This window comes from Semicossyphus pulcher, unplaced genomic scaffold, assembly GCF_022749685.1.
Source record: "Semicossyphus pulcher isolate SPU_LCO1_2020_fin unplaced genomic scaffold, fSemPul1.0.p SCAF_16, whole genome shotgun sequence".
Lineage (NCBI taxonomy): Eukaryota > Metazoa > Chordata > Actinopteri > Labriformes > Labridae > Semicossyphus > Semicossyphus pulcher.
The window spans coordinates 13,195,203-13,222,961 of NW_027211670.1; the positions used below are offsets into that span (position 1 = coordinate 13,195,203).

The 27,759-nt window shown below is 44.5% G+C and overlaps 1 protein-coding gene across 3 annotated transcripts; it reads left to right on the plus strand.

Moving 5' to 3' along the window:
* taok2b (TAO kinase 2b) lies at positions 1 to 27,359 on the plus strand. 3 transcript variants are annotated; one of them, XM_069664145.1, is made up of 20 exons: positions 1 to 536; positions 2,860 to 3,000; positions 4,682 to 4,753; positions 4,850 to 4,951; positions 6,004 to 6,049; positions 6,143 to 6,239; positions 6,487 to 6,600; positions 8,624 to 8,715; positions 8,824 to 8,917; positions 10,292 to 10,373; positions 10,894 to 11,061; positions 13,303 to 13,509; positions 13,946 to 14,157; positions 14,286 to 14,463; positions 14,554 to 14,682; positions 14,792 to 14,995; positions 15,077 to 15,376; positions 20,415 to 20,627; positions 23,171 to 23,353; positions 23,952 to 27,359. In XM_069664145.1, exons 2-20 carry the CDS (start codon positions 2,869 to 2,871, stop codon positions 24,894 to 24,896), a joined length of 3,570 nt encoding a protein of 1,189 aa, XP_069520246.1. In that variant the 5' UTR covers positions 1 to 536; positions 2,860 to 2,868; the 3' UTR covers positions 24,897 to 27,359. The 3 variants fall into 3 exon arrangements, with proteins under 3 accessions (XP_069520246.1, XP_069520247.1, XP_069520245.1); XM_069664146.1 differs by having other exon boundaries at positions 15,137 to 15,376; XM_069664144.1 differs by lacking the exons at positions 20,415 to 20,627; positions 23,171 to 23,353; positions 23,952 to 27,359 and having other exon boundaries at positions 15,137 to 17,546.
* The last annotated feature ends 400 nt before the right edge of the window (positions 27,360 to 27,759 follow it).

Genomic DNA, 27,759 nt, shown 5'->3' on the forward strand with positions numbered 1-27,759 from the left:
TCATGAAGTCCTGAACAAAAACGGATGGGAGTCAAGCAAAATGGGGATAACACGGACTGGAGATGAAATCCACCGACAGCACTAACGTAATGACAGTAAAGAGTGCAGCAGGGAGCGGACCCATTAGAATTAATGAACCAGTTTCCCATTGAAAACGTCCCAGGCAGCTCCTTGCGTTACGTTATTTAGTTAGCGGTGTTGCTAACAGCAGCCAGAGCTAGCCCCTGATTTTCTTTGGAAGACAGCTCTCTGCTACTAGCTGACTGGCTCGTTTAGCTGGCAGCCGTCAGTCAGCTAGCTGTCACTCTAATTGACTGGCACTTCACTCATGTCAAGTCGTGCAGACGCGCTAGCTGTCCAATTGACTGGGAGCATCAGGATGGAGAGGAGTTTGAGTAAAAGCGTCGACAGGCAGGATGTGGTTTGTTCGTGTTGAATAGACACCAGTGTCGAGGAAAGGGGAGTGAGACCAATATTTTCCAGCCAGGCCAGTTAGCTAGCTTTCGAGCTAGCTAAAGTGGATTCCAAAAGCCACGGTAAGACATGTTATAAATCATTCAGCATGCTAAAGCAGACGAAAGCGCCTCTCTACATCTGTTTGCAGGCAAACGGGCAGCTAGCATCTTTTTCTACCTAAATTTCCACATCTTGGAAGACGTTGACATTGAATTGCAGGCTTGTTGTTGGCCTTCAGCCTGCACACCCAGGCAGCCTGGAGTTGTTGTTGTCTACTGTTGTATAAATGGAATTCATTTATTCGGTGAGGTGGAGCAAAGATAGCCTAATTGACCAGTCAAGTGCTAAAAGCTAGCTAGCTAGCTCAGCTGAAATGCACACTGTAGCTACATGACACTGGTGCTAGCACCTATCTACATATATATTGGTCTGTCTCAACATCCAAGGACAATATGCATTATATTTTTATAAGGATGTTAAATTGACATGCATGTTAGAGTGATGGTCGTGGATGAAACCATGTTGTATATCATTCCTTGCCTCTCCCTGTCTGTCTGTAAAGCAGACCGCATGAATGAGTAATTTAAAATGCACAGACAGGTTGCTTTAGGTTTGGTTGCAAGATTTAAAGAACTTCTCATTTTCAGGAAGAACTACATACTTCCTCTTTCACAGAGGCAAAATGTCCATGAAAGTAACGTCTCATCTGATGGATGATCATTTTGAAGTGTTTGGAAATACGGACATGAAGGCCAAGCTGTTTAATTACTGACAAATAAGATAATATGCAGCATTTGTTACATTTCATTACCTCTTTAACAAAATCCAAATATCATATGATATGTCGAGCCAGGCTATTAACATAGCAAACATTACATCAGACAAATGAGAAGCTTCTGTCTGCACTACAGCTACACTAACAAGCACACAACATGGACAAATAATATTATGTTAGAAAAGTCTGATTTTCTGTGTCCTGGTTTCTCTCACTCATTGGAGTGTAATTATGTGGTCTCAAGTGGGTTCTCTGCAGTAGCAAAGATCTAGACAAGTATAGCATTCACGATGCAATAACGTGATTAATTATGGGTTTAAATGCACAATAAAAGAAGATACCCATCAACCTAAGAGATAAAAATGCTGCACACAAGCTGATATGAACTATAGAAGATATGGCAGCATTTTAAGTGACGACAGCGTTTCCTGCTTGATTCTACAAGTTGACAGACACCATATATGAGCGATTGTGTCAGCCTTTATATGCCTAATCTGGGTTTCCAGGAGCCATGACAGACGTTTGGCCCTCACTGCTTTATCCTCTCACGGACACCACTCCTTTGACTGTATTTCCATAACTGCTCAGGAAGCCTCTGATGACCTTTTCAAAGAGATATCAAACTCTGTAGTGGCTCTTGTGCGTTGAGGTAAAGCGTGTTAGACTGTGAGTAGAAGTTAAGCAAATCATGGGCCTGTTGAACTGGTTGGTGGCGTAATTGTACCTGGTGATATTCGGCTTGATGTTGTCTGCTGCTTCTCCGTGCGAGAGTTTGAGCAAGGCAAAATGTCCTGTGAAGCGTCTGTCGGTCAAATTATGAAGGCAAAAAAACAGGGCATCCTGCCAGTGTGTTAAGAAATAGAATAAAGGTTCTGTGACGAACGTAAGAGACAAACTCATCATTGTGTTCGTGCATGCTGTGAAAGTGCGATGACAGTGAAGGACCAGTCGAAATCACTTCTAGAGGATTGTTTTGTTAACAAGTGTTTGTTTTTTAAATCTTTCTTTAAGCTCAGTGAGTGACTTATAAAAACCAAGACAAGATGGAGGTCTCTTTGTGTGCTCCAAAAATCAGATATTCATTACCTCCTGTTTTCCAATTGTATCTCCAGAAGCGAAAAGCTGCATAAACTGTATCTGGTAAAATTTGGGTGATTTACTTTTTCCATATGTTACAATATTAAATGATGAAGACATAAATATTTAGCGTACGTTGTTTAGCCTTATATTTCTGGTAGAGAGACAGATGGATGATGGACGAATGGGTGGGTGGATGGATGGTCATTTGAGGCTGATAGGCACTTTGATATTTTCATCCATGTGAGCCAACACACATTTGCATTTCTGTCATCACGTATAAAAAAAAAATGCTCTAAAACTGGACTGAATGTTTCACCAAAAGAAGCTACATCAAATTAGATTAATTTGGGCCTATTTATCTCAATAAAGGGAGTTTTACAAATTTAATATACAAAAGACACATTTTACACACATTTCTTTACAGAAACAATCTTCATAGTAATGCGTCAGCGTCCCTCTTTCCTTGGCGGCTCTTGTTTCCAATATAAATATTGGTAATCCTTCCAAATAACAGACGCTCACTCGGTGTGTCTCCTCACGCTCTCCAGGCGCTGGCCATGCCGTCGAGTGTGCGGGCCGGGAGCCTGAAGGACCCGGAGGTGGCTGAGCTCTTCTTCAGGGAGGACCCTGAGAAGCTCTTCACGGACCTGAGGGAGATCGGTCATGGGAGCTTCGGAGCGGTCTACTTTGTGAGTTACCTTCTTTGGTGTTTGTGTCTGTAATGTAAAGGGATAAACACGCAGTCATTAAGGGTTATATTCTGTTAATGCACATCATAGACTGTATAAAAAGATGGACGACATGACGGCTCCCTAAAAGTGAAGCCAAACCCTCTCTATCGCCCCCTGCTGACTGGCTGCAGTATAGCTCATAAAGCCCGCCTCCTCCATGTTAACAGATGGGACATGAGTCAAACTATAAAATCGAAATACACGTCAAATACATTTTTCTCGAACATGGTTTCTGTCATTATAGTTAGTTCTTATCATGCTGATTTATGTCCAAGTGTTTTTTTGACAAGCTTACTTTTAATTATTTATTTGATGCTGTAAAAAGGATGATTGACAGCTCTGTTGACAAATACGGCTCCTGCAGCCGATCTGTTCCTGATTAGCAGAGTAGAGGAGGAAGAGACGTGACTAAAACAATCACTACAGTCATTGAAGTTTACATACCTGTGAACGCTTCAGCTGTTAAACACACCGACGTGCGGGATCCTTGATTTGTTTTGGTTAGCGGAAGTGGCTACGGCGGCTCCACCCGTCGATCTCTACTGAGAGATGGCAGCGCTGCCTCGGGGGGTATTTTGGCTTCAATTTAGTACAATGAGAGGAGTCAGAGACGCGTCGTCCACCTTAATATACAGTCATTGATGCACATGTAGGCCTACTGTCCATGTGATGGCTTCTAACTTGATTGGTGTCTTCCTTTAGGTCTTAAATCTATGTAAACTTTTAGAAAGTTTACATTTTAACTGTTTAAAGAGCAGATTCGGAATTATAATTATCTTGGAAATGTTCAGGCAGAGGGATTTTAAGACCGATAAATGATTACACAAAGGCCTCTTTAGTATATCTGATTGATTGAGTTTAGGGCGAACACTTATCTAATATGAATAATTTTATGTTGAAATAGGCGTCAAACACACTGAAGCTTTGAACGTCTCTTTTCTCTGACTGTCAGCCTCTTTTCACTCGTCAGAAATATAAGAGCCTCTCAGTTCAGATTTCTCTTCTTATCAAGTGAAACTTGCTCAGAAAGTGTTGGATTATTAATGTATTAATGTTCTTTAGAGGAAGTGAAAACTAAAGGAGTTCATCTCCTCAGGATTTTGGCTTTGCTTACCAGGATGGGAGCATTTCTGTCTCCCTCCACATGGACATAATGTATAAAAAAACGACTTTATTGCAGCTGTAGCCGGCGTCAAAGTGGTTAAAGGTATAAAAAAAGCACAACAGAGAAGAAAAGCTGACAGACGAAGGTGTGGGTGTCAGATGGTGTCTGAGAGACAGGAGGAAGGTGGGGGTGATGACGGCGCTGCCTGTAAGAACACAAGGTGAAATGTGAGGATGAAAGGTGTCAGAGGAGGAGGAGGAGAAGAAAAGGTAAAAGCGTGGCGGGAGTCAAGGACAAAGGACAAGTGGAGGATGTGGTGGAAGAAGCGGCCTGTTTAATGAAGGGTGAAAAGGAGCTAGTCATGGATGAAGGGATCAACGAGAGAGAGAAGAGGGGAAGAGGCTCTGCAGGAATCCTTGTTTTATGTAGATTTCTTTCTGGGGTCTGATGTAAAAATGTCTGAGTGATCCCAGAGCTCTCGAGTGTCTGCTCTGTAAAGAAGACACGATTAATCGACTAACCTGTCCCCATTAGGCCCACGACATCCGCACAAATGAGGTGGTGGCCATCAAGAAGATGTCCTACAGCGGCAAGCAGTCCAACGAGGTGAGACACGGAAGCTTAATCCTTCATCAGTCACAGCTGTGAGGTCGGTTATTCAGTCAGAGTTGACTCATCAATGGTTTTAATCTTTGCTTCCAGAAATGGCAGGATATCATCAAGGAAGTGAAGTTCCTCCAGAAGCTGCGCCACCCGAACACTGTGGAGTACCGGGGCTGCTACCTGAGGGAGCACACAGCATGGGTGAGTGTGTGTGTGTGTGTTGTCTTTGTATTTCTGGGGGCTTGACTGTGATGTAGAGGGGATGATGTGGAAGAGATGTTGCTGTCAGAGATCAATAGGACTCATCACAATTCATTTTCACCGTGTATTTTGGCCGAGAGCCGCTCGTGACTCGTGGTAGAAATAGGCTGTTCTCTACATTTTTGGTGCGTGAGTCGCACAAGACACGCGCGACTCACGCACCTCATCTGTTTTCATGCATTTAAAATGAAACTGAACACGTCCTGCAGCCGCCGCGCCAGGCTTCCTGAGTAGCCCACAAAAGCGCACATTGACCTGACGCGGTCAGCCACATGCTAGGTTTGACCTAGTCTTGTTGCTGTATACAGATAGCGAGAGTAGAGGACACAGGAGCGTGGTGTGTCTAAGCTTATAGCAGCATAACTATGGGCGGGTCCAAGCCTGAGCCGGCTCTGACCTTAAGCTTTATCAAAAACGAAAGATTTAAGCTCTACTCATAAAAACAGAGGGTGTCTGCTGTCAGGACCCGACCTGGTAGATTATTCAAAAGGATCTCCTGAGTTTTATTTATTTCCGCTGTGGAAAGACATGACATGCTGAGTGAAACCATTATCAAACATTTGTTTGTCTCCTTTGCTCCCTTGCTCTCTCATCACCGTCTGTCCCTCTCAGTGAGGACGTCATCAACAGCCAAATTTGTGATTCATGATACTAAACAAGAAATGTCTACACCCTCATCCTCTTATCGATACTAGTGGTGCCTGTTACTTCCTTGTTTTGTCTCAGAAGATGAACACAAGTCGAGCTGCGTGGTTGATGAACTTCCCAAACAGAACCTGAAACTCTCACAATGAGAACAGATTCAGTTCCTCCAGCTGAAATATATGTTTGGCTTCTTGTTTCTGCAGCGGTAAAGATAAAATGACATCTGCTGTTTTCAATCCTTTCTCCACCCTAAGTGTGGAAACAGCCCTCAACATTAGCTGTGCTGCTGCCGCATTCAGCCTCCTAAAGTATCATGTGGTTTAACGCTCCCTCTGTCTCTCTCCCAGCTGGTGATGGAGTACTGCTTGGGCTCAGCGTCAGACCTCTTAGAAGGTAAGTAGAAGACAAATGAGCGATTTAAGAAACACAAATGAGACACGGTCCATGATGACAGATGTCCCCTCCCTTCTACCTCTCTTCTCACAGTCCACAAGAAACCCCTCCAGGAAGTGGAAATAGCGGCCATAACTCACGGTGCACTGCAGGGACTGGTGTATCTTCACTCTCACAACATGATTCACAGGTGTGTGTTTCTCTCTTCTCGTCAGCGCTGCTGACAAATAGAGGGGAGAAGCACAAACTGTGCTGCCCAAGATGAGATTATGTAATGTTGGATGTGCTCACACACACTGGACAGAAACACAGTTTAGTCCCCATCCTCCAATGAAACATTTTCTCTCTCGTGTACGTCCTGTTTGTTTTGTCTTCTCTGATCATTTCTCGTCTCTCTCTCTCTCTCTCTGTCGTCTCTCTCTCTCTCTCTCTCTCAGGGACGTGAAGGCAGGAAACATCTTGCTAACAGAGCCGGGTCAGGTCAAACTGGGAGACTTTGGCTCTGCCTCCATCGTCGCTCCAGCCAACTCCTTTGTGGGAACACCTTACTGGTAAGACGGCAGAAATGTTACTCCCTGCAGTGTTACATCCTGTTGAAGAATTACACATGATTATGATCCAGCAGAGCCTGCACCACGCTTCTGTCAGTGTTTATTATCTGATGTACTTAATAGCATTTTTTGATGTTTTCATACTTCAGAGTCTTGTTTTGTTTGAGTCGGAGACATTCTGCTGTCCTTGTTACCATAGAAACAGCCAGTAAGGCTTAAAACTACACTTGGCAGAAGTCTTGGGGCAGCAACATTCTTCAAGCAGCTTCTTTAAAATGACTTGTGTCTTGTTTTTTAGACACATTTGTGATGAGCGAACACTGTTGTTGCTAACGGAAACACTAAATACACTGCGTATTAATTCTGACTGATACATCCAGCTGATGTTTCACCAGTTTTATGCTTTTACTTTGAAGAGGCAGCTACAGGAAATGTTGTATTTGCATCATTTCAGCTCTGTCACAGTGTAAAGAGAGTAAACGGTAAACAGTGGGGCTGTTGGCTGCTCTGAAGCTGGCCACCAAACAATCTATAGTGTGCTGCTCATGAGAACTACATGTCTGTAGGGGAGCAGTTAAGGTTGCATAAAACCACTCAGCAGCAATGCTTGAAGAAGTTATCTCCTTCCACAAAGCTGAACAGGAACTCTTTCTCTGATCTGGTGACATCACAAAAAGATGTGCTAACACTGCTAACAGTAGCAAACGAGGTGATGAAAGATTTTCTCTTCTCTGCCTCTGCTGTTTTCTCCTTGTGCTATATGATAACACGACTATAACATTACATATCATTTAGAGGTATAATAAGTAGGATTTTCCTCAACAACACATTCAAACTGGGCCCCTCCTCCTGGGCTCTTCGTCACCAGAAGCTCACTCTCACTCTCTCGTGCGAGAACACACCGACCCCGCCGAGCTAACACCGACAGCATCACGGTTACTGATGCGCTAGCATGCTAACCGCCGTTTTGAGGCACCTACCTGTCCAACAGAAAGAAGGCCAACTCAGCATCCCTCTTTCGGCATGATCGCCGGTCTGAATGGGGCCCAGTTGCTAATTTGAACCACTCCCACACTCACCTGTACGCTGTGATTGGCTCAGGGAACCACGACAGCGCCCCTCCTGAAAACATCCCGTGCAAAGCAAAACAACAGAATAAATGCAGAGGGACCAGCACACATGTAAAGAGGCCCATAAGTGATGATTATATTATATTTGTAAAAGTCTATATTTTATTTTTCTAGGAAAATCCTACTTATTATACCTTTAACATTCATTTTGTTAACTTTAACTCGAAACATCACTTAATCCTGCTCGTCTCCAACCTCTCTGTCGAGTTCGATTTGAAACTTTGAATGTTTAATATCTTTTCTGCTTTTTGGATTCGGTCGGTATTCATAGATTGAATTTGCAGGTTCAGTTTAGGTCCATATGTACTATATATAAAATCTAATTACTGCATATATTGAACACATATTGGCATACAAAACAAGTACTCCCACAGCTATCATCAGTATGATGAAATTAGCCTAAATTACAAGCATGCAGCGTTCACTCGGTATCCCTCATGTTTGAATCCAATAAGAATCCAGCCCGGGAAAATTGGACACCCTTACTAACGATTAAAACAGGTAAATAGAGAGAAACCAAATGATTTAGCTCTCAAAGTAAAATGAGGAATCAAAACATTTTTTATCTTTTATTTTGAAATTTAAATCTCATTATTACTTCAACTTCAGAGAAAACACTTGCTCTTCCGTGACGATCCAACCCCAGTCACAAAAAGACACTTTTCCTCCCTTACACTAATGGTGTCTTGTCACGCAGGAAGCTCTGGGGTTTTTTTTGGGGCACTAAACCTAAACTGTCCGGCTGCTCGCCTCTGTCTGTGTCTGTGCTTCATTCATGTGTTGTAGACGTTGGCACTGACTCTGCGCCCTGAGGTGCCGCTCTCTCTGTTGGTGCAGGATCAAAGGAAAAGAGCTGCAAATGGCTGACCTGCTTTGTTGTTTCCCTCATGCAGGATGGCCCCCGAGGTGATCCTGGCCATGGACGAGGGTCAGTACGACGGGAAGGTGGATGTGTGGTCACTTGGCATTACCTGCATAGAGCTGGGTAAGAGACGGGCTGTTCCCGACCCCTTTCTTTGCTTCTCCTCTCTGCTCTTCATCTGCCTCTCTGACCCTCTCTGTCACACTTTGTCGTTTTGTTTTCTCTCTGCAGCGGAAAGGAAGCCTCCTCTGTTCAACATGAATGCTATGAGTGCCTTATACCACATCGCCCAGAACGAGAGCCCCGTGCTGCAGTCCAATCACTGGTGAGAGTCGCTCCAATGACTTTAGTTGCATCATGAGTTGACTTCTGTTGCTTCAGGTAAAATTACCAATGTTGCTTTTGAGAGCTTCACATCATGTTGTCAACGTTTGAGGATCAATTGAATTTATTCATTCAGACATCTTAACCAGGAAGTCTTTAATTTATCAGATTTTGTTGAAACCACAGAAGACAATCGGTCGATGTCATAAAAGGCAGCTTTAGTCTGTTGAAGACAATAAACAAGCACCGTAAAATCAGGAATATAAGTCGCAGTCTGTTTTTGGGCGTCTCACAGAGGGAACAATGTTTTCTAAAGCTATTCATTAATAAATATGTATACAAGTTATTTCACCACTAGTTCAATTTATTTAAAACACATTAAACACACAAACTACAGCCCACCATCTGTTTTCACCATGTCGAGTTAGTAATCCTGCCAGCTACCGGTGCTGTAGTTCGGGTAGCTGGCAGCCTATGTTAACGTTGAGTGTTGTGAGGGTGGCGTCTGCGATGGTGGCGATCATGGTGGTGCATGTCGTGACAAAGCGTTAGCAACAATCAAGTTAGCACTGCGGCATATTGTAAATAGGAGACGTTGTAGCCGCTAGGACCCGGAAACAGTTTAATGTGGAGATGTGATGTCACCACGAAACAACCCGATAGCGCCATCGTCTGTGTACAATACCATCACACAATAAAATACCTCTCTGCATTTTATACTGGTAAATTGGTCGCACTGGTATATAGGACGCAGCCCACTTTTTAGATTGGGGGGGAAACAATGTATTAAAAGTGCATCTTATACAACAAATTTTACGGTAATTGGCTGAAGAAGTTGACAGCAGGATAAAAGAAGGAGAGGACAGCAGGTGTTTTATAGTTGTTTTACAAATGACAGAATAAATGCATGAATCCTCAGCTTCACCTTTTTAGCAGCGTTTTGTATTCTTCAGTTAATCAGATATCGTGGTGCGTCATTATACGATTGTCTTGCAGTATATCAGTTGATGTTGTGGGCCACGTATCACGAATCATATCGTGAGTTACCCTGCGATTCCCACCACGAGTATCAATACTGTTTTTTCCCCTCATGATTAGTATTCACTATGAACAAAAGCCACGACACTTCCTGTGTGAAGCTGCTGTTTGGCCACACTGTGCTGTCACAATAGGCTCATTGTAAAGGGTGTTAAGCTAAATGCCTTGTGTCATCCTGCACCAACACTAATGACAAATAAATAAAAGTCACCACATAAAGAGACGTTAGACCAGCTTCATTTAAGAACCTGTGTTTAGTTTGAACAACACTTACAAGCTGCTCTCATGAATCATAATTCATCCAAATATTAAGCTTTTTTTTCTTCTTCTTTTTCAGGTCGGATTATTTCCGCAACTTTGTGGACTCCTGTTTGCAGAAGATCGCCCAGGACAGACCTACCTCTGACGTGCTGCTCAAGGTACCACACATCTAAAGACCTGTTTGATGTTTCATATGAAGGCAGGCAGAGACGTGTGATCATCTCCTTGTTAGAGATCGTCTTTATGACCAGAAAGGGAGGGGAAATTCAGTAAGATGAAACATTGCTTCCTTTTCAGGTACAGTCAGCTGCTGCAGCTGTTCAGGTTTAAATAACAGCTACAGTCTCTGGTTACATGTGCTCTGTCTGTGGGCTCACATAACGAGCAGGTCAGCTTGTTTTGTTGGGGAAACAAAAGGTTTTCTCAGCACTTGAACTTCAAAAGAAAATAGTGGGTGGATGTGAAACATGTGACCATCAGTGAGAGACACAGACATGATGAGGAGTAGAGCTGCTGTGATCACTGACGCGTTCAAGTTGATTTAATGTTTAAAGGAAGGTTTAACGTTATTTAAAGGAGACTTTGATCCCAAACTTCAGAATTCTGTTTCCATTGAATTATTCATCATGTATCTTTCCATCTGTGTCTCCCTGTCACTTCACTTTTCTATCCGCCCAGCACCATTTCCTATGCAGAGAGCGTCCCATGACAGTCGTGATGGACCTGATCGCCCGCACCAAGGATGCTGTCCGCGAGCTCGACAACCTGCAGTACCGAAAGATGAAGAAGATCCTCTTCCACGAGGCGCACAACGGGCCCGCACCAGAGGGAGCCGACGAGGAAGAGGTAAGAACGGGACAGAAATCAGGAGTTTGTTCCCTTAAAAAGGCTCCACAGTCTGGAAGTGGTTCAGTTCTGAAACACACCACTGGTCCGCTGTAACATTTTGCGAAAGTCTTTGGCAACTAAAGGAGCAGTTGACTAATTTATTCCTGCATCTCAAGCTGAAGCACGCAGCCAAGAGTGTGTACGAGTTACACAAGACGACTGCAGCTCCAAAACACACCCGCTAAGAGGCTGAGTACATCTACAGCATGAAAACAACAAAAATCTGATGTGAAAGAGACATTTTATTTTTAGTCATGTTGTCCCGCCCTGATGTAGATGAGCAAACGTATAACTATTCATTTTAAAGCCATGGCACGCTGTGTATACCACGAAACCGACTTGTTTGGCAGCTATTTAAGAAAACAGTGCTTTTTAGTTTTAGACATATTTTTGTCATTTTTACCTTTAATAGTTTAATCTCGTTTTATATGATAAACATTTTACTTCAGTTTTAATTTTCTCTGTTTAAACTAATTTAATCAGCCTGAGAGGTTCAGCCTGCTGCAGAGCTCTGTTCTCTGCGGGTCATATAGATCCTCAGCTCAACGTGACGCATGTGAAGACACAACGAAGCCGTGCAGCTCAGGGCTCTACACTGTGAATATTTCACTCGCATTTGCCCCTAAAAATAGGCGTGTGTGAACTGGAAAAATAATTTAAGTAGTAAAGTAAGTAAAGATTACCATTTACCGTAATCTTTTGCCCTCCTGCTAATCGTTAAAAAAACTACAAGTCCCACATTTAACACAATGCGGCAGGAGAGTTTTCTGTGACGACGCAGTTTTTTTGTTTTGTTTGGTTCTTTAACCTGAAGTATGTAAAGCCCTGATGTTACATTCCGGTACAGTAGGTGGCGGTATACACCTTTATATGTTGGTTTGCGATCCGGCATTAAAATCAGAGAAGAAGTAGTGTTTTATTTATTTTTTTCACCGTTTTGTTCACTTCTTTCAGTTTTCTCTGTGCTCCTAAATGTCTTTTTGTGCTCCTTCAGAAATAAGTTGGCACCGAGCCGTGCAGGTACAGCAGCACATGCTGCACATTCCTCTCTTGTCTTATTTGCAGCAGCAAAAAACTAAAAAAAAATCTTTTTTTTTCCCTTGAAACTTTTTATATATTCATCATCGCTTCTCTTTTAATCAGTCTGACTGAAGCAGACAGCCGATGAACGTCAAATGATTCCTAAAGCGCCCCATTTTTTTGTGAGCGCGCCCAGAGCCTGAAGCAGAGAAAGTTCATAACCACCTTCATGATACCGGTTCGTTCTGCGTGAGTTGTTTTCAAGCTGCCGCTTTGAGACATTCTTACCTGTATGGCTGCGTCGGATTCAGGGGGATCTGCACGCCCCTTAACAAGTTAAATCAGTTACAGGAATGCATTGCTTGTATTTTGGCAGACAGATTAGAAGCACAGCCGGGGAATATCATGGATTTTGAATGTCGGGCAGCCACTGCTTACATTTTAGTCCCGTCTTGTCACGTTAACGAAAACAAAACAAACGTGTCTTCAAAATTTTGATCATCAAAGATCTATCTTTAGCTCATCGACGTCTCATCTTCGCCTTGAAAAAAAGATCATTGCCGAACATTTATCGCCATAATTGTCGTTAACGCCCTTATTGTGGCCCTTATTAATCCTTTTAACGACGGCTGGATCCTCCTGCTTCATTAAACACAGCATAAATACAGTTACTTACTTTGTCTGTTTCTGTGTGAGTGTGCATTTCCTGTGTTGCCATCGATTGCATTTCCTGCGTGAAACAAGGACAAGGTGTCACCTTGTCCTGTAGGTGTAGAATTAGAAATTGCACTCACTCAGTGATAGCTGCGTTAAAGATGAGCCCTCAAAGCTGTGTTGTTTTGGAGCAGGAAGAAGCACCAGTGTCGGGGTCTGTGCGGGAAAACAGCTGGTGTAAGGATCCATCCTGCCTTTGTATTGTATCTGTCAATGTATATAGTAAACTTTGGACCCCTTCCTCTTCATACAAAGGCCTTTGTTTCCAGCAACGTTTAACTCCAGTTGGTTGTTCCCCAAAAAAGGAAATGAAGGAATTCAGAGAATGTGGGGCTGCACTTTGCTACAGTGCAGGCCTGTGTCTCTGTTTTATTTAACTATCATCCTATGACATTAAGAAACCCGAATCACCTCCTGCTCCTCAGATCCTTTTAACCTGCTTGGACTTCTTCTGTTCCCCTGCAGGACGTGGAGCAGTACATGCTGCGCACCGGCACAGTCAACAGCATGGAGAGCTCCCACTCCCTGCCCTCCATGTCCATCAGCGCCAGCTCCCAGAGCAGCTCGGTCAACAGCCTGGCAGACGGCTCCGACGACAGCGGGGAGATGGCCATGATGCAGGAGGGAGAGCACACGGTCACCTCCAACAGCTCCGTCCTGCACAAGCCCCTGGTCAGTCCAAGTGTCCTGCCCCGTGTCTGTGACGCGTGTCACTTTGTGCAGCGTGTCTTCAGCTTCACATGAAATCAATCCAAATATCATATTCCCCAAATCAGAGCAGGAAGGCCCTTTAAACATGCATGGTGTATGTAACTTTATATTGGCTGCATGTGGTGCAAAGGGGAAGCTGTTTTGTCATCGTCAGGCCAGATTTACTGATGCACACTTGCACCACCTGCAGGAAATGGAAGGTAATAGCAGCTGTAGCCCTGCAGATGCATTGTAGACATGTTAGTTTACGTTGCAGGAGGGTATAAAAGGTCACCAGAAAACTTTTCACGGAGCCCCAAATGAAGTTTAACGACCTGTGTGTTTGATTTTAAGTGCTGCTATGACATCTAAAACCCCTGTCAATTGAAGGTTCCTATCCTTTATCTCCACTTTGCAGAGCCATGACAACATCTACGATGATCCCTATCAGCCAGAGGTGGACTCACAACGGGAAGCCTCGTCTGCCGGTGGGGGAGGAGGTGGAGAAAGAGGAGGCGGGAGGCGCCGTCGAGGCAGAGACCACTTCGCTACAATCAGGACGGCCTCGCTCGTCACTCGTCAGATCCAGGAACACGAGCAGGGATCGGCTCTGAGGGAGCAGATGTCTGGGTAGGGCTCAGAGGGCCTTATAGTGACTTCATTATCGAAGTGGAAATAAAACAGACACTCCTGATGTTTCAACTCAAAAGAGAATCAAGTGTGTCTCAAACTTCCTTGTTTCCCATGTCTCCTCTCAGGTACAAGCGGATGCGGCGGCAGCACCAGAAGCAGCTGATGGGCCTGGAGAACAAGCTGAAGTCCGAGATGGACGAGCACCAGCTGAGGCTGGACAAAGAGCTGGAGAACCAGAGGAACAGCTTCTCCATGGAGGGAGAAAAGCTCTCCAAGAAGCACCAGGTCATCCTGGAGAAGGAGGTGAGCTGCTGGAGGAGGGACGAGTGAAGGTGGGAGGAGGATAGAGGGATCACAGCCATGATTTTAATGCGATTGTGCTTCCTGTTTCAGACTAAGGCCGTCCTGACTGAGGAGAAGAAGTTCCAGCAGCACATTCTGGCCCAGCAGAAGAAGGAGCTGACCAGCCTGCTGGAGTCCCAGAAGCGGCAGTATCGCCAACGCAAGGAGCAGCTCAAAGAGGTCAATCGATCGGATTACAAACAGCGCTGTTCTTTCAAATGTGTATCGTGCTGATTGAGCTTCCAATCCTGTCCTTTCTGTTCATCACATTTTCTTTATCCGACTATAGGAACTGAATGAAAATCAGTCGACACCAAAGCGGGAGAAGCAGGAGTGGTTGGTGCATCAGAAGGAGTGTCTGCAGCAGCTGCAGGCGGAGGAGGAGGCCGGCCTGCTGCGACGGCAGAGGCAGTACTACGAGCTGCAGTGTCGCCAGTACAAGAGGAAGATGCTGCTGGCTCGCCACAACCTGGAGCAGGACCTGCTCAGAGAGGTAGCATGCTTTCACTAAACTAGCATAGCATGAAACACATTTAAAACAACTGGCATTAAAATTATTAACTACTTTTTATAGGAAGTGGATCCCTCCTCCTTCCAACATCCTCCCCCCTCTTCATCTTCTTCCCTCTTCCAGGAGCTGAACAAGAAGCAGACTCTGAAGGACCTGGAGTGCGCCATGCTCCTGCGTCACCACGAGTCCACCCAGGAGCTGGAGTTCCGCCAGCTGGGTCTGGTGCAGCACACGCGGGCCGAGCTGATCCGCACGCAGCACCAGACGGAGCTCACCAACCAGATGGAGTACAACAAGAGGCGCGAGCAGGAGCTGCGTCAGAAACACGCCGTGGAGGTCCGCCAGCAGCCCAAGAGCCTCAAAGTGAGTGAGAGCGGCCAGATCCAGGGGTCTCCCGAGGAGGGGGAGAGCCCGACCACGGGGGGGCCGAGCTGGGGCGGCGAGGCGGGGGAGGTAGAAATGGAGGTGGATGGGGAGTTAGAGAAGGAGAGGGAGATGTTTGAGGCTCAGGGTGAGCGTGTGTTGGAGGTCAGAGAGGAGGGTGTGAGCGAGGAAAGGAAAGATGAGGTGGATAATACATCAAAGAGAGAGGAAGAGGAGTGGAAAATAAGTGAGGAAGGGGCAGACGTGAGGGAGGTAGAGGGGGTGCAGTGGGAGTATGAGGATGATCACAGTAAAGCTGCAGATGTAGACACAGATGAAGAAGAAGAAGGAAGGGGCGTGGCCGACGGCTGTCCGTCAGAGCTCTTCTCCTCCATAACCCCGGAAAAGAGACGCCTCCGCGAGCGAGACATCGACGAGCTGTCCGAGTTTTACTTCCCCAACGCTCCCGACCTGGAACCCTCCCCCCCTCCTCCCCCTCCCCCCGCCCAGACCTCCCTCCCCTCCTTCTTCTCTCACGCCATCTGCCTCCTCCTCTCCCTCTCTGCCGCCGCCCAGCCCTCCAACCTCACCCTGCTGCTGCTCTCCATCTTCCTCCTCTCCCTCCGCCGCTCGCCTCCTCTACCCTCGGTGGCCTCGCTGCTCCTCTCCGCCGAGCTCGCCTTCTTGGCGCTATTCTTCTCGTACCTCTTCCTCCGCTCCTGCTGCTCCCTGTCTCTCTCCACCTACCTGTCGCTCAGCCTCTGGGCGAGCGCCCTCTTCAGTTTAGGCCTCTCCTTAAGTTTGGGGATTTATTACATCCCGATGATTCTGATCTCAGCCTCCTTCCTCAGCTCTCCCTCCCTCTTCCTCTCTCTTTACTTGGTGGTCGTGCTGGTTGTCAGGCCCGCTCGAGACTTCCTCCAGCACGCACCTCGCAAAGTCAACCGCCTCTGCATGCGCGTTCTCTTCCGCCTGCCTCGCCCTATGTTCGCCATGTGCCAGTCGGTCCTAGGCGGTATGGCTGAGCGTAACCTCTATGAGATGTTTCCCAAAGCAGGGCGTAACTGGGGCGTCCGCCAGTCCAAAATCCCCGTCCCCCTGAAGAGCCTACCGTTAGAGTTTCAGGCTCGTTGCAGGGACCCCTCTTACCTCGCTCGGGGTCTCCTCTGGGTGAGGCGATTCAGCCGACGCCCCCTCGGGGTCCTGGCAGACCTCGCTAACTCCATAGTGCTAAAGCTAGCCGCGCAGCTTGTTAAAAAGCTGCCGCTCAGCGTCCGCATCAAACTCCAGACTGTGGGCCTCCTGAAGAAGGAGGGGCCGAGCAGACTGCCCTTACTGCTGCCCAGGGAGGTGAGAGAGAGGAGGCAGAGGGAGAGGAGGAGGAGAGAGAGGGAGAGGCAGAGGAGGGAGGAGAGGGAGAAGATGTTTCCCCAAGATGGGAGGTGGGAGTGCGGGTTGAGACGAACTTCATCCGGTAGGTTTGTGAGGGGCAAAGTTCGGCCGTGGAGATAGTGAGAGAGTGAGACAGGCTGAAGGGAGAGGGAGACACGTGTGCTGGTGGTGTGTGCGTGATCATGCTCCATGTTCAACCATTGTTTGTGTGTTTGTTTGGGCCCGTACGTCTCTTTTCTAAGATGATTCCCAAACTGGTTTTTGGTCCCATTTCTTTACGATGAGACATATTTCAGCCTCCACACACACATCTGTACGCGTGTGTGTGTGTGCGCTGGCTGAAAGCTGAAACATGCGAGTCAGTGAGCTCCTCATGTATACAAAAACCCAGTGAAGTTTAAACATTTCATTATTTTGCTTTTTGTAAAAGTTCCTTAAAGTTTTTATTTTATTTTATTTTGCTCTTAATTTGTAAGACGAATATTTTAATGGTTATTTTTGAGACCGTTTTTGTGCAATCTTTTGTTTTTTTCTGAACAGTGGTCTTACTTCACCGGGAGCGCTGTTCACTCAGTGCTCAGAACAAATCTTACAGTGTTGCTTCCCGGCTTTAATTTCACTCCCCAAAGCTGAATACTGTGAAAACATGACAAATAATGTCACTAATATCTGCCTAAACACTAGCTGGCTCCGTCAGTACGAACGTGCAATAAACAGCTAAGCAGGAAAATCACATTTGATATCATTGAAGCTCTTTGTTTGGAGACTTCAGTGGCTGGAACATATCCAGTCTGTTTCATGTTATGATATCATATAATATAATCTATTATATAATTACACAGCTAATTATATCATCTTTAAGATACAGTCTTTATTGCGCTTTATGCAATAATCATCTTATGATATACCGTCTAAACGTTTAGATAATACTCCCCTTTAATAATCATATAATTACACCAGTTTAGTGCCTAGATACAACTGTTTGCACACACGATAATAGCCTGTTGTGAAGTGGCATATCATACATATATAGTGGAAAGTATAATATAATAAAATCCTATTTAATATCTCAATGCAGCTTAATTCCTATGAAGCCATAGAGACAATCCTTTGAGATGTGCAATCGTAAAACGAGTCCAAAGATTGACGCAACTACTGAATGTGGACGATCGAGCAGTTTATGATGATATGAAGAGAAGATGCAACTTTGCACTGATCTGGGAAAATAGATCACTGCAGTTTAGATGTGCAACAAGCAATTATATTTATTAATGATTAGGCGATAAAATAAGAAGTGTAATAATAGAAGGTGATGTCTTCCACCAAAAAGATTCAGTTTAAACTGAGAAATGTGACAAAGAAAAGCAGCCGAAACCAGAGAATATATATTTTTTGGCTTTAAAAATGCCGGAAACAAAAACTTTGTTATTAATCAGCTGATTCATCGTTTCAGCTCCACTTCAGTCGGACCAAAAAGAAACTTAACAGTTAGTGTTGCTTTATTTTAAGCTCATGCTTGTAGAGAAAAACCACCAAAATGCTCTGATGTTTTTCTTTAATTACGTGAAGTCAAATGAACAACGGCATGCAACATAACAAGCGTCGATGCGAGAGTGTAAGGATGTAAAAATCTGCCTATTTTTAAGGGGAATCTGGCTCAGACGAGTAAACTCAATATGTGCTCCAAATGTAGGAAAACGTCCCCTGTTTGTCAGAAGGATTACATTGAGGCGAATATTACAGAGCAGGAAACTCCACGGTTACTGTGTGTGACAGAAGGGGAACAAACAGCACAGGGACGTCTAGCTTTAAAAACGGCATTTCACAACAAACGTTGTTTTCTTTGAATGTAACTTATTTGCCATCTGAGTTACTTCCTGTTCCTCTGTGTATGTTTACATGTCTGTATTCTGTTTTGTTGTGACACGTCAGAGTTTTATCACCTTGAGTTTTTTTATATATATTTAATTTATGCAGTATTCCTGCATTGTGTTGGGCAGCCGTTGTGTTCTCCTTTTATCCTCATTTCAGCTGCATGAGTGTCCGTGTACTGTATGGCTGTGTGCTCGCACGCATAGAAAAGTATTTTGTCATACTTTTAGATTTTTTTTCTTTACACAAAAAAATAAATTATTTTGTGTGGAAATCATTGTCTTGTTTGTTTTTATGATTTTTGTTTCCATTATTATCATTACTCTTCATTTGTTTACCTTTCCCTGATTTATCAGCCAGAGTTATTATTATTATTATTTTGTTCATCACTCCTTCTGTATCATCACACATTTTATATCTGTTGTCATCTGTGGTGCCCCTCCCTGTGTTTAAACCCACCAGAAATAATGAGGCAACCGATTCTATTTATAATCAACATTAAGGTTCTAAATTAGTTTACTGATGGCTGATTAGTCATTCACATACCACACTAGCAGGCTGTGTTGTTTAAAGAGGCAGTATCATGCTGTTTCACATTTTAACACATATATATAATGTTACAATGTTGGATGTTCAGACTAAACGTGGGTGAAGTTTAAAATCTGTAGGTTAAAGTATGTTGGAGTAATCCCCAGGCTTCTCTGCTCAGTCTGCAGGCTGCTGTGAACGCCAGGTTTCAATCAGTTTTTTCCTCAGCAGGCTTTGGAGAGCTGGCCAATCAGAAGAAAGTGGGCTTGTAGGGGCGGGGTTTCTTAAAGGGACAGAGCTGACTGAGTCGTTTCAGGCAGAGGCTGTATGAGGGCCTGCACAGAGCAGCGTTTTCTTTAACTGTAAATTATGCTATGCTACTCCACAGGTATCACAGAGTGAAATATTAGGCTTGAAATTAGCATTAAAACGGCCACCTACATTCAAAGTCACATGATTTTTTTGAGTGTAAAAGAAAGGTACTTAGTAATAAGCATAAAATGTGTTAAATACAATGTAAACTACTTTTAAAAAGAAAAGAAAATGTGTGTTACTTTAAGTGTGAACACAAATCAATCACATCTCTGTTAAGCTTAGATGTAGCAGATTGTTGGTAGCGGTTGTTTTGATTAGATGTGTTTGTAAACATTAGTAATTATTATTACCTGACAAATTATAATTTATTGTCTTAATGTCATCCCTCCTTTATTATGCAAATATCTTTCAGAGTCAAAAACAGCTGATTAGGCCTCTAACAGTCGCCTGTATGTCATATTGTAATTACATAATTAGGAATTGCATCTAGGGTGTTGTTATTATGGACTGACATTAAAATAAATAATATGAATTATAATTAAAAAATATAAAGAGGCATTAATATTTCAATGCATTTATTTTGTCAGACTTTAAAAAACATACAAATCAAATGAATCAACAGTATTTTCAAAATAAAAGCAGATTTACTGCGTGAGTATAAAACGCCTTGTCAGTTTGGCTGTGATGGTGTCGCTGGCAAAGATTCAACACTGACAGGTATTTATACTTTTAAGTTGTGACCATACTGGTGTACTTTTTTTTTTACCATCAGACGTGTCAACATTCAGCTTCATATATATTTTTAAACATACACAAATAGTAATAGGCCTCATGTATTTCTCTGATCATCTATATGTATCACTGTGAAGATTTATCAAACCACAGAAGCTCTTTAGCCCAGCTGCCTCCGTCTCTCCTCTTTCTCCTCCAGTCCAAAGAGCTGCAGATAAAGCGTCAGTTCCAGGACACCTGTAAGATCCAGACCCGCCAATACAAGGCGCTGAGGAACCACCTGCTGGAGAACACGCCCAAGTCGGACCACAAGGCCGTGCTGAAGCGTCTGAAGGATGAGCAGACCCGTAAGCTGGCCATCCTGGCCGAGCAGTATGACCACTCCATCAATGACATGCTGTCCACACAGGCTGTGAGTAAGGCAAGAGACGTCGTTCACTTCACACACTCGCACCACACCACCACTGCTGTGCCCGGCCCGGGGGGGCGTCCTGAAGCCCGCCTGCCTGTCTGCCTTCCTGCCTGCCAACGAGCCTCCTCCTGGTCCCTCAGTGTTTATCTCCACCTGAACCCACGTTTACCTTTTTACCAAATGATGTCCACCGTCTGTTTCTCCTAAAATGTACCAGCTCTGTTCAAGTCCTCTTTCTCAACACTAAGACAGATATATATGTATATATGTTTGCTCTTAGCGACCAGCAGCAGAAAACAGGTAAATATCAGGATACAAACAAGCATAACAACATAGTGCAGTCTGAAAAAACCTCCTCATCATTATCTGGCCCGCCTCAAAACAAAGCAATGATGACAGCTTTGTTTGAGGATAAATATCACTGTAAAGAAAGAATAGGTTAAGCCATAACCTCAGGACTAAGAATATCAAGCCACACATTAAGACATGACTCCACCCACTGGCACTGGCACAACACAGAGCAACCAACGCATCATGTTTTCTTACCTCACCTTTATTATAAAAATTTGCTGCTAAATTACCCACAATGCACCTCTGCGCTGACAGTTCAGTTGGTAAGATCATTTGTTTCTAACTCATCTCTTAAACGCGGCGTTTTCAGCCTCCCAACATTATGAAATCATCTGTTACTGCTTCCCAACACCTGCAAACAGACTTCTATTTTCCCTCTTAAAAGCACCTAGCTTATATTTCCAGTGATTAATGTCATCTTACCTGACCTTTGGTATACTATATGATAAATATAGTATCTGTTTTGCCATGAAGATTGGGGCAACCTGAGGTGAGCCCCTCGTCCCCTTAGGGACTGTAAGTGAATTATTAGATGGGAGGAGTGTTGTATATTTTTTCTTCTAACTGAAGGAAAGTATTGTGGTTGTTTTGAGAAAACAGGCGAGGGTCTTTAGCTATAGTTGTTCCTCATGAGATCACCTAAAAATTGCTGAACAGTTACAACAAAAATAGTTAAGTCTAAATTAACTCTTGGTCTATCTTTAGGGATGGACCATAACTGCATTTTGCCATGAGCAGTCACAGTCATGTCTTTGTTTCAGAAGTCTGACAGAAAGTCACATATGTACTAGTTGGCTGCCCCGGCTTCAGTATGCAAGTATAATCAGAGAAATTGGCTTTAAATATCAAAACTATAAAAAAAATGTCTCCTGTCATTGTTAGATTATTATTTCTTGTGCCTTCGGGGCAGCGTTTTTTTTGCGAGGTTACAAAAGTTGTCTGGCAGCACTTCCGCTTCCCTCTGCAGTGACTGAAAACTGTGTTTTAAATCGCTCTGTGCTTCATATTCAAGACAATCTTACAAAACAGTGGAAAGGAATCGTGTCCTGGCGTTAGCAGCAGCTTTAGAGCTGGAAATTATATTGTCAAAAAAACAAAGCGACCACCAGTTAATATCTGAAGTCCCGCCCCTTCTTGATTTTGATTGGTCAGTGAGGAAGAAGTAACATTGACGAGTGTGGCGATAAAACAACAGCGTTTTAGGGCGTTGTATCGCTGAGGTCGCTGAGCGCTGAAACCTTAAAGTGCATTGGTTTTGCTGCTGCCAGCGCCAAAAGCACTCTTGGTGGACACGAGCCCTGACTGTTGTATTTGGTTGAAATACAGCTGGCTTGCACATTTTAAATCCAATGAGTTTTCATTTCATCGGTGTTGCGTCTCAAACTTCTCAAAGACTTAAAGTAACGTACAGGTACCTCTGTTTGTACCTGAGTAAATGTGGCACTGTGTAGGAGGGTCTTGCTTATTAAAAGTCAGCCTCTCTAACAATGGGACTCTTCCACTCTAATCCCCGGCTTTTAAATGATTGAAACCTGGTAGGAAGCGGATTGGACGTAATAAACCATCTTTTCCCATCAGTGACATAACGCACTGTGCTACTTTTAATTACCTCTCATGGCAGCGCGCCACGTAAGCTCGGTAAGCCAAATCCCTGCTGCCCTTGTTTGTCCGCACATCCACTCCTGCTGTGGTTAAAGTCTCTTTCAGGAAGGTTTCCAACTTGCTGATTAATCGCCGCCCTGAGGTCAGGCAAAAGTATATGTTTGAGATGAAAATTTTTCTTTTGAAACCAGATTTAATCTGTTTCCTGGAGGCGAGCTTTAAGCCGGGCATCACACACAGGTCGAAGCAGGGCAGCTGTCGGGAAACATATTTTTGGGATAAAAATGTTCGCCTTACAACTTTTTAAAATTAAATCTATATAGTCAAAAACATTTCATTCAAAAAACCAACTAGAGTATTTCTGAATTTTATGTTTCACTGAGCCACACTGATCAAACTCGATATAACAAGATAATAAAAGGAACAAAACAGATCACTCTGCCTCTCACACTCCTCCTCTTCTTTCTTCTGCATCTCTTTTATTTACGCTCCTCAAACTATTCCTCTTCAACACTAAAGCACAATTTGTCTCCCATACAAACGTGCCAAAACCATTTTTTCATCACACTCCCTCTTTTTCTTCCTCTTAGCTGCGATTGGATGAGACCCAGGAGGCGGAGTACAAGGTGCTGCGGATGCAGCTGCAGCAGGAGCTGGAGCTGCTCAATGCCTACCAGAGCAAGATCAAGATCCACACGGACACACAGCACGAAAGGGAGGTCAAGGACCTGGAGCAGAGGGTGTCCATCCGCCGCGCGCTGCTGGAGCAGAGGGTCAGAGGCCTTTCTAAATCACCTCTATAAAAAGAAGCTCTTTAAAAAGTAGTGAGAGCATCTGGTGAGTTTGAGGAAGGCAGTTAGGAGAAGTGGAGAAGTACAGGTAACAGTGGACTCATCGTGTTAGCTTTAGCATCTTTAGCTATAGCATCATTAGCTTTTGCAAGATTCAGAAATGTGGGTTGCTGTCCTAGTCGGGCTTTCTACAGCAACTTTATCAATCCATTTCACCACCGAGTCCCCTCAGCAGCTGCTCCTTAGCTTTCAGTCATATCACGTAATGTTCTTTAAGGACCTCTCGCCTCTGTTAGCTTCAAAGTGGAGTTGAAAGTTCAATTTCTGGCCTGTAATGAAGCACAAACCATCTACACGGTCGACTCAGTGGGCTTCCCCCATGCTCTCTATAACATCACATTTTTGTCTGAGGAAAAACATTTAGAGGTGCATTTGTGGGACAATTGGCAACTCCCCCTGCTGAGACTGATCATGAGTTTCACACTTAAGAATTATGGATCAGGAAAATATTTTAAAAAATGTTTTATAATCCTATGATTTATAGATAATGAGTTTTTATGTGTGTCCTGCTCCTTCCTAGATCGAGGAGGAGATGCTGTCCCTGCAGAACGAGCGCTCCGAGCGTATCCGCACCCTCCTGGAGCGGCAGGCCAGCGAGATCGAGTCCTTCGACTCAGAGAGTTTGCGCCTGGGCTTCAGCAACATGGCTCTGTCGGGCATCCCCAGCGAGGCCTACCCCATGCAGGGCTACTCCAACGCCCCGCCGCCCGGCTCCCGCTCCGCTGGCCACTGGAGCCACGCCATCCACCCGCAGAACGTTCCCCCGCAGCAGCACTCCCGCCGCAGCCACAACAGCAGCAGCAGCAGCGGCATCAGCAGCGGAGGCGGCGACCGCAGGAGCGAGTCCTCCTCCTCCTCCTCCCACGCCCTGGGACTGGCCCTGGGGCTGGGCCGCGACGGCAGGGAGGTGCACCACTCGTCCCGCTCCTCCGCCTCCTCTTCTTCTTCCTCCTCCTCCTCTTCCTCCCACCACCAGCGCCACCACCTGCCGCAGCACTACCACCACCAGAGCACGCCGCAGCTGTACCGCGAGCGCGAGCGGGATCGAGACCGCGATAGGGAGCGGGAGAAGGAGAGGGAGCGGGAGTGGGCTGGAGTGCGGGGCTCAGGCGGCGACCTGGCCCACCCTCACCCCCTGCCCTTCTCCCATCACCTCCCCTCGCGCTCCTCCTCCCAGTCCCTGGCCATGCTACCTCCCCCACCGCCTGCCCCTCCCACCATCTCTGGTCCATCCTCCTCATCCTCTTCCTCCTCCTCCTCTCAGGGAGGAATCTACGGCGGTGCCGGCGGGCTGGGCGTGCGTGGAGCCCCCAGCCTGATGGCCTTGAGAAACAGCCCCCAGCCCCTGAGGAGGACGGCGTCCGGCGGGGGGCCCGGAGGAGCTGGGGGGAGCGATGGCGTCTTGAGCCGGAGCACCTCAGTCACTTCACACATCTCTAACGGCTCCCACATCTCCTACTCCTAGATGGGAGGAGGAGGAGACGGAGGGGGAGGCGGTAAGAGGTGATTTAGGAAGGTAGCTATCACAGGCTGCATCTCAATACTCTCAGCTTGCCTCCTCGCCTTGTGTGCCCTTTTTTGGGCTGATCTGGATTCTGAGATCAGCTGAAAGTCGGAGGATTTAGGGACATCACCCTTTTCCTCTTAATGCACAAACAGATGAAGGACAAACTGACAGCGTTGAGATGCACCCTGCTTCTTCAGACTCAGGGTGGGTCGAGAGGTTTTCTCCCGTTCTCACAGGTGTAAACAAGGGAGGGAGGAATGTAACCACCTGTGAAACCACTGGATTACGGTCATACTAGATTTTAAAAAAGAGGTGGTTTGTGTTCAGTGTTTTTATCTTTGTTACCGCCTGTACAAAAGTGAGACAGGAAGTGTGAAAGGAGAGGCCTTTTTTTCCCTCCCAGAGCGGCGGCCATGTCTTCTTCTATGATGTTCTACGCTGGAATGGAGAAAGATGGAGGACAAGGGGAGGAGAAAAAAAGGAAGATAACGTGTTTTTTTGCATTGTGTATGTACTTGTATGTAGTCGGTAGTGTCCAGATATATCTAGCAAGCACTCGTAAGTTCTGCTCCACTGAGGGAAGAGAGGAGAATCAAAAAAGATGGCTGACTTTAGTCTCCAGCTCCTGCTGACACTTTCTATTGATTTACAACTGTTGTTGATTTTTTTGTATTAAGTGTATTAAAAAAAACACAAAAACAAGTTGCTTGGAACGTCACCAATGCCTTTACGGGGTTCTTAAAGGGATGTCCTGCCATCAAAGTTTTTATTTTACGACTGCGAGATGATTTAAAATTACACCGAATGTTTGTAAAGGCGAGAGACTCTATTCTAAAGACGCAGCGCGGACGAGGAGGAACGTTTTGTGGACGTGTACAAATACAAAAAAAAAAATGTTTCCAGCATCCATGACATATTGAGTATCTAAACAAACATAGGTGTCTTCGGGAGTCACTCCAATGCATGAGATAGATGTACAAAAAAAAAACTAAAAAACATTTGTAAACATGACCAAACACATTTGAAATGTACCGTACCTGTCCGAGTTTCACTGGCATTTAAGATCACTCGTCCCACATTTTTTGATCTCTTACTGTACATATTTATGGGAACATGGAAAACAAAAACAAGTCATTGGTTTTATAGAGTAACAAAGATGATGATAGTAATTTTGATATATTCAAATGAGTATCGAATTCAAGATTTAGAAGCGAAAACTCAGACTGCATTTTCTATAGGTGTCAATATTACCATAACTACTCCTGATGTAATTGTTGTTGTAATCATGTTCACAAAGGGCCCACTTTTAACTGTAAAAAACTACTGATAAAAAACTGTTGCCTTGTCAGGTATGGTGTGTATTCAAGGTATTAATGATTATTAATAAGGGGTTATTATTAATAATTGTTAATTATTTATGTGCGTGTGTGTCGAGCGGTAAAGTCTGGTTATATTGCCACTTTTTTTAAAGACGAAACAAGTGAGTTTTAAAGGACACCCCACGTGAACTCTGACCTCCTTCTCTGGACTCTCATAGAGAAAAAAATGACGATTTTACAATTGGGCACTGGAATGTAAACGCTGGTTTTACCTGTTTTATTTATTTCTTCTCAGTTTCAGGGGATACGTTTCAACGCAGAACCTCTCACAGGAAGCACGGGAGAAAAAGAGATGTGCACAATTGTTGATAATCTGAGCATGCGACCAGTGCGAACAAGCTGCGAGTGTGAAGACGAGAGAGGACGGGCGTCGACTGAGCTGCTGTGAACGTGTCGCCCCAGCGGCAGTGAACGCAGCAGCCCGTCCTCACAGTTAAAGACAGTGTTTCCCTGGTGCACATGAAGCTCCTGAATGCTCTTTTTCTCCCTTTTTTTTGGTCATTTACTTGAAGGGGATCAGAAATAACTGGACTTTTATGTTGTTGTTTTTTATTTTACTTGAAGACAAAACAAAAAAAAGATAATCACCCTGCTGTTTGTATGACTCAGAAACACCAGCTCAAGACAATTCCCTGTATAACCTACTACTTTATGCTTGGTTGGAATCTCAGTGCATGCATGAAACTCCTTATATAAACTAAGACTGGCGGGGGTGGGGACGGCCTTTGTGTTGGGGAAGTCAGTGTGGTAGTGTGTTTAGACGGGCTGTGGTCTGTGTCCGAGCAGGTGGTCTCACCTCCTGCCTGTAACGATGAAGACGAAGAAGCAACGCAGGCCTGACTGTGTCTTGCAGAGTTTTCGGGGGACGGTGGTGGGTGGGGTTGTGGGTGGGGGTTGAAATCCTTATTAAATATTCAAATCAAGCATTTCCAAGCTTGAGGAGGAGATGGACGAAGGGTCTGAACACATGTATTGGAAAAGAAATGGGGTGCTTTAAAAAGTAATTTAAAAAAAAGATAATAAATTGATATTAACACATTAACTCGTCTTGATTTGATGTGTTGTACTCAGATGACATCACTGTTAAGGTGTTTGTTATCAGGCTGCATTTTGCTGAAACAAATTAATCGATTAGTCAATTTAATCAACTAAAATTAGCAACAATTGAATTATTTAACCTGTTCCAGGTTCTTTGTTGTAAATATTTACTTGTTTTCTTTGTCTTTTATGTTATTAAGGTGAATATTTTGTGGTTCTTGACTGTTAGTGCGACAAAACAAGACATGAATATTGTAAAAGACGTTACGGATTTTATAAAGATTTTATGGACCAAATAAAACAAAACAGAAAATAATTGACATATTTATTGATGAAAATATTATATGTCTTCTTTTATCAGAGTAACAGTCAAAAACCCGAATGTATTAAGATTATTATTATCG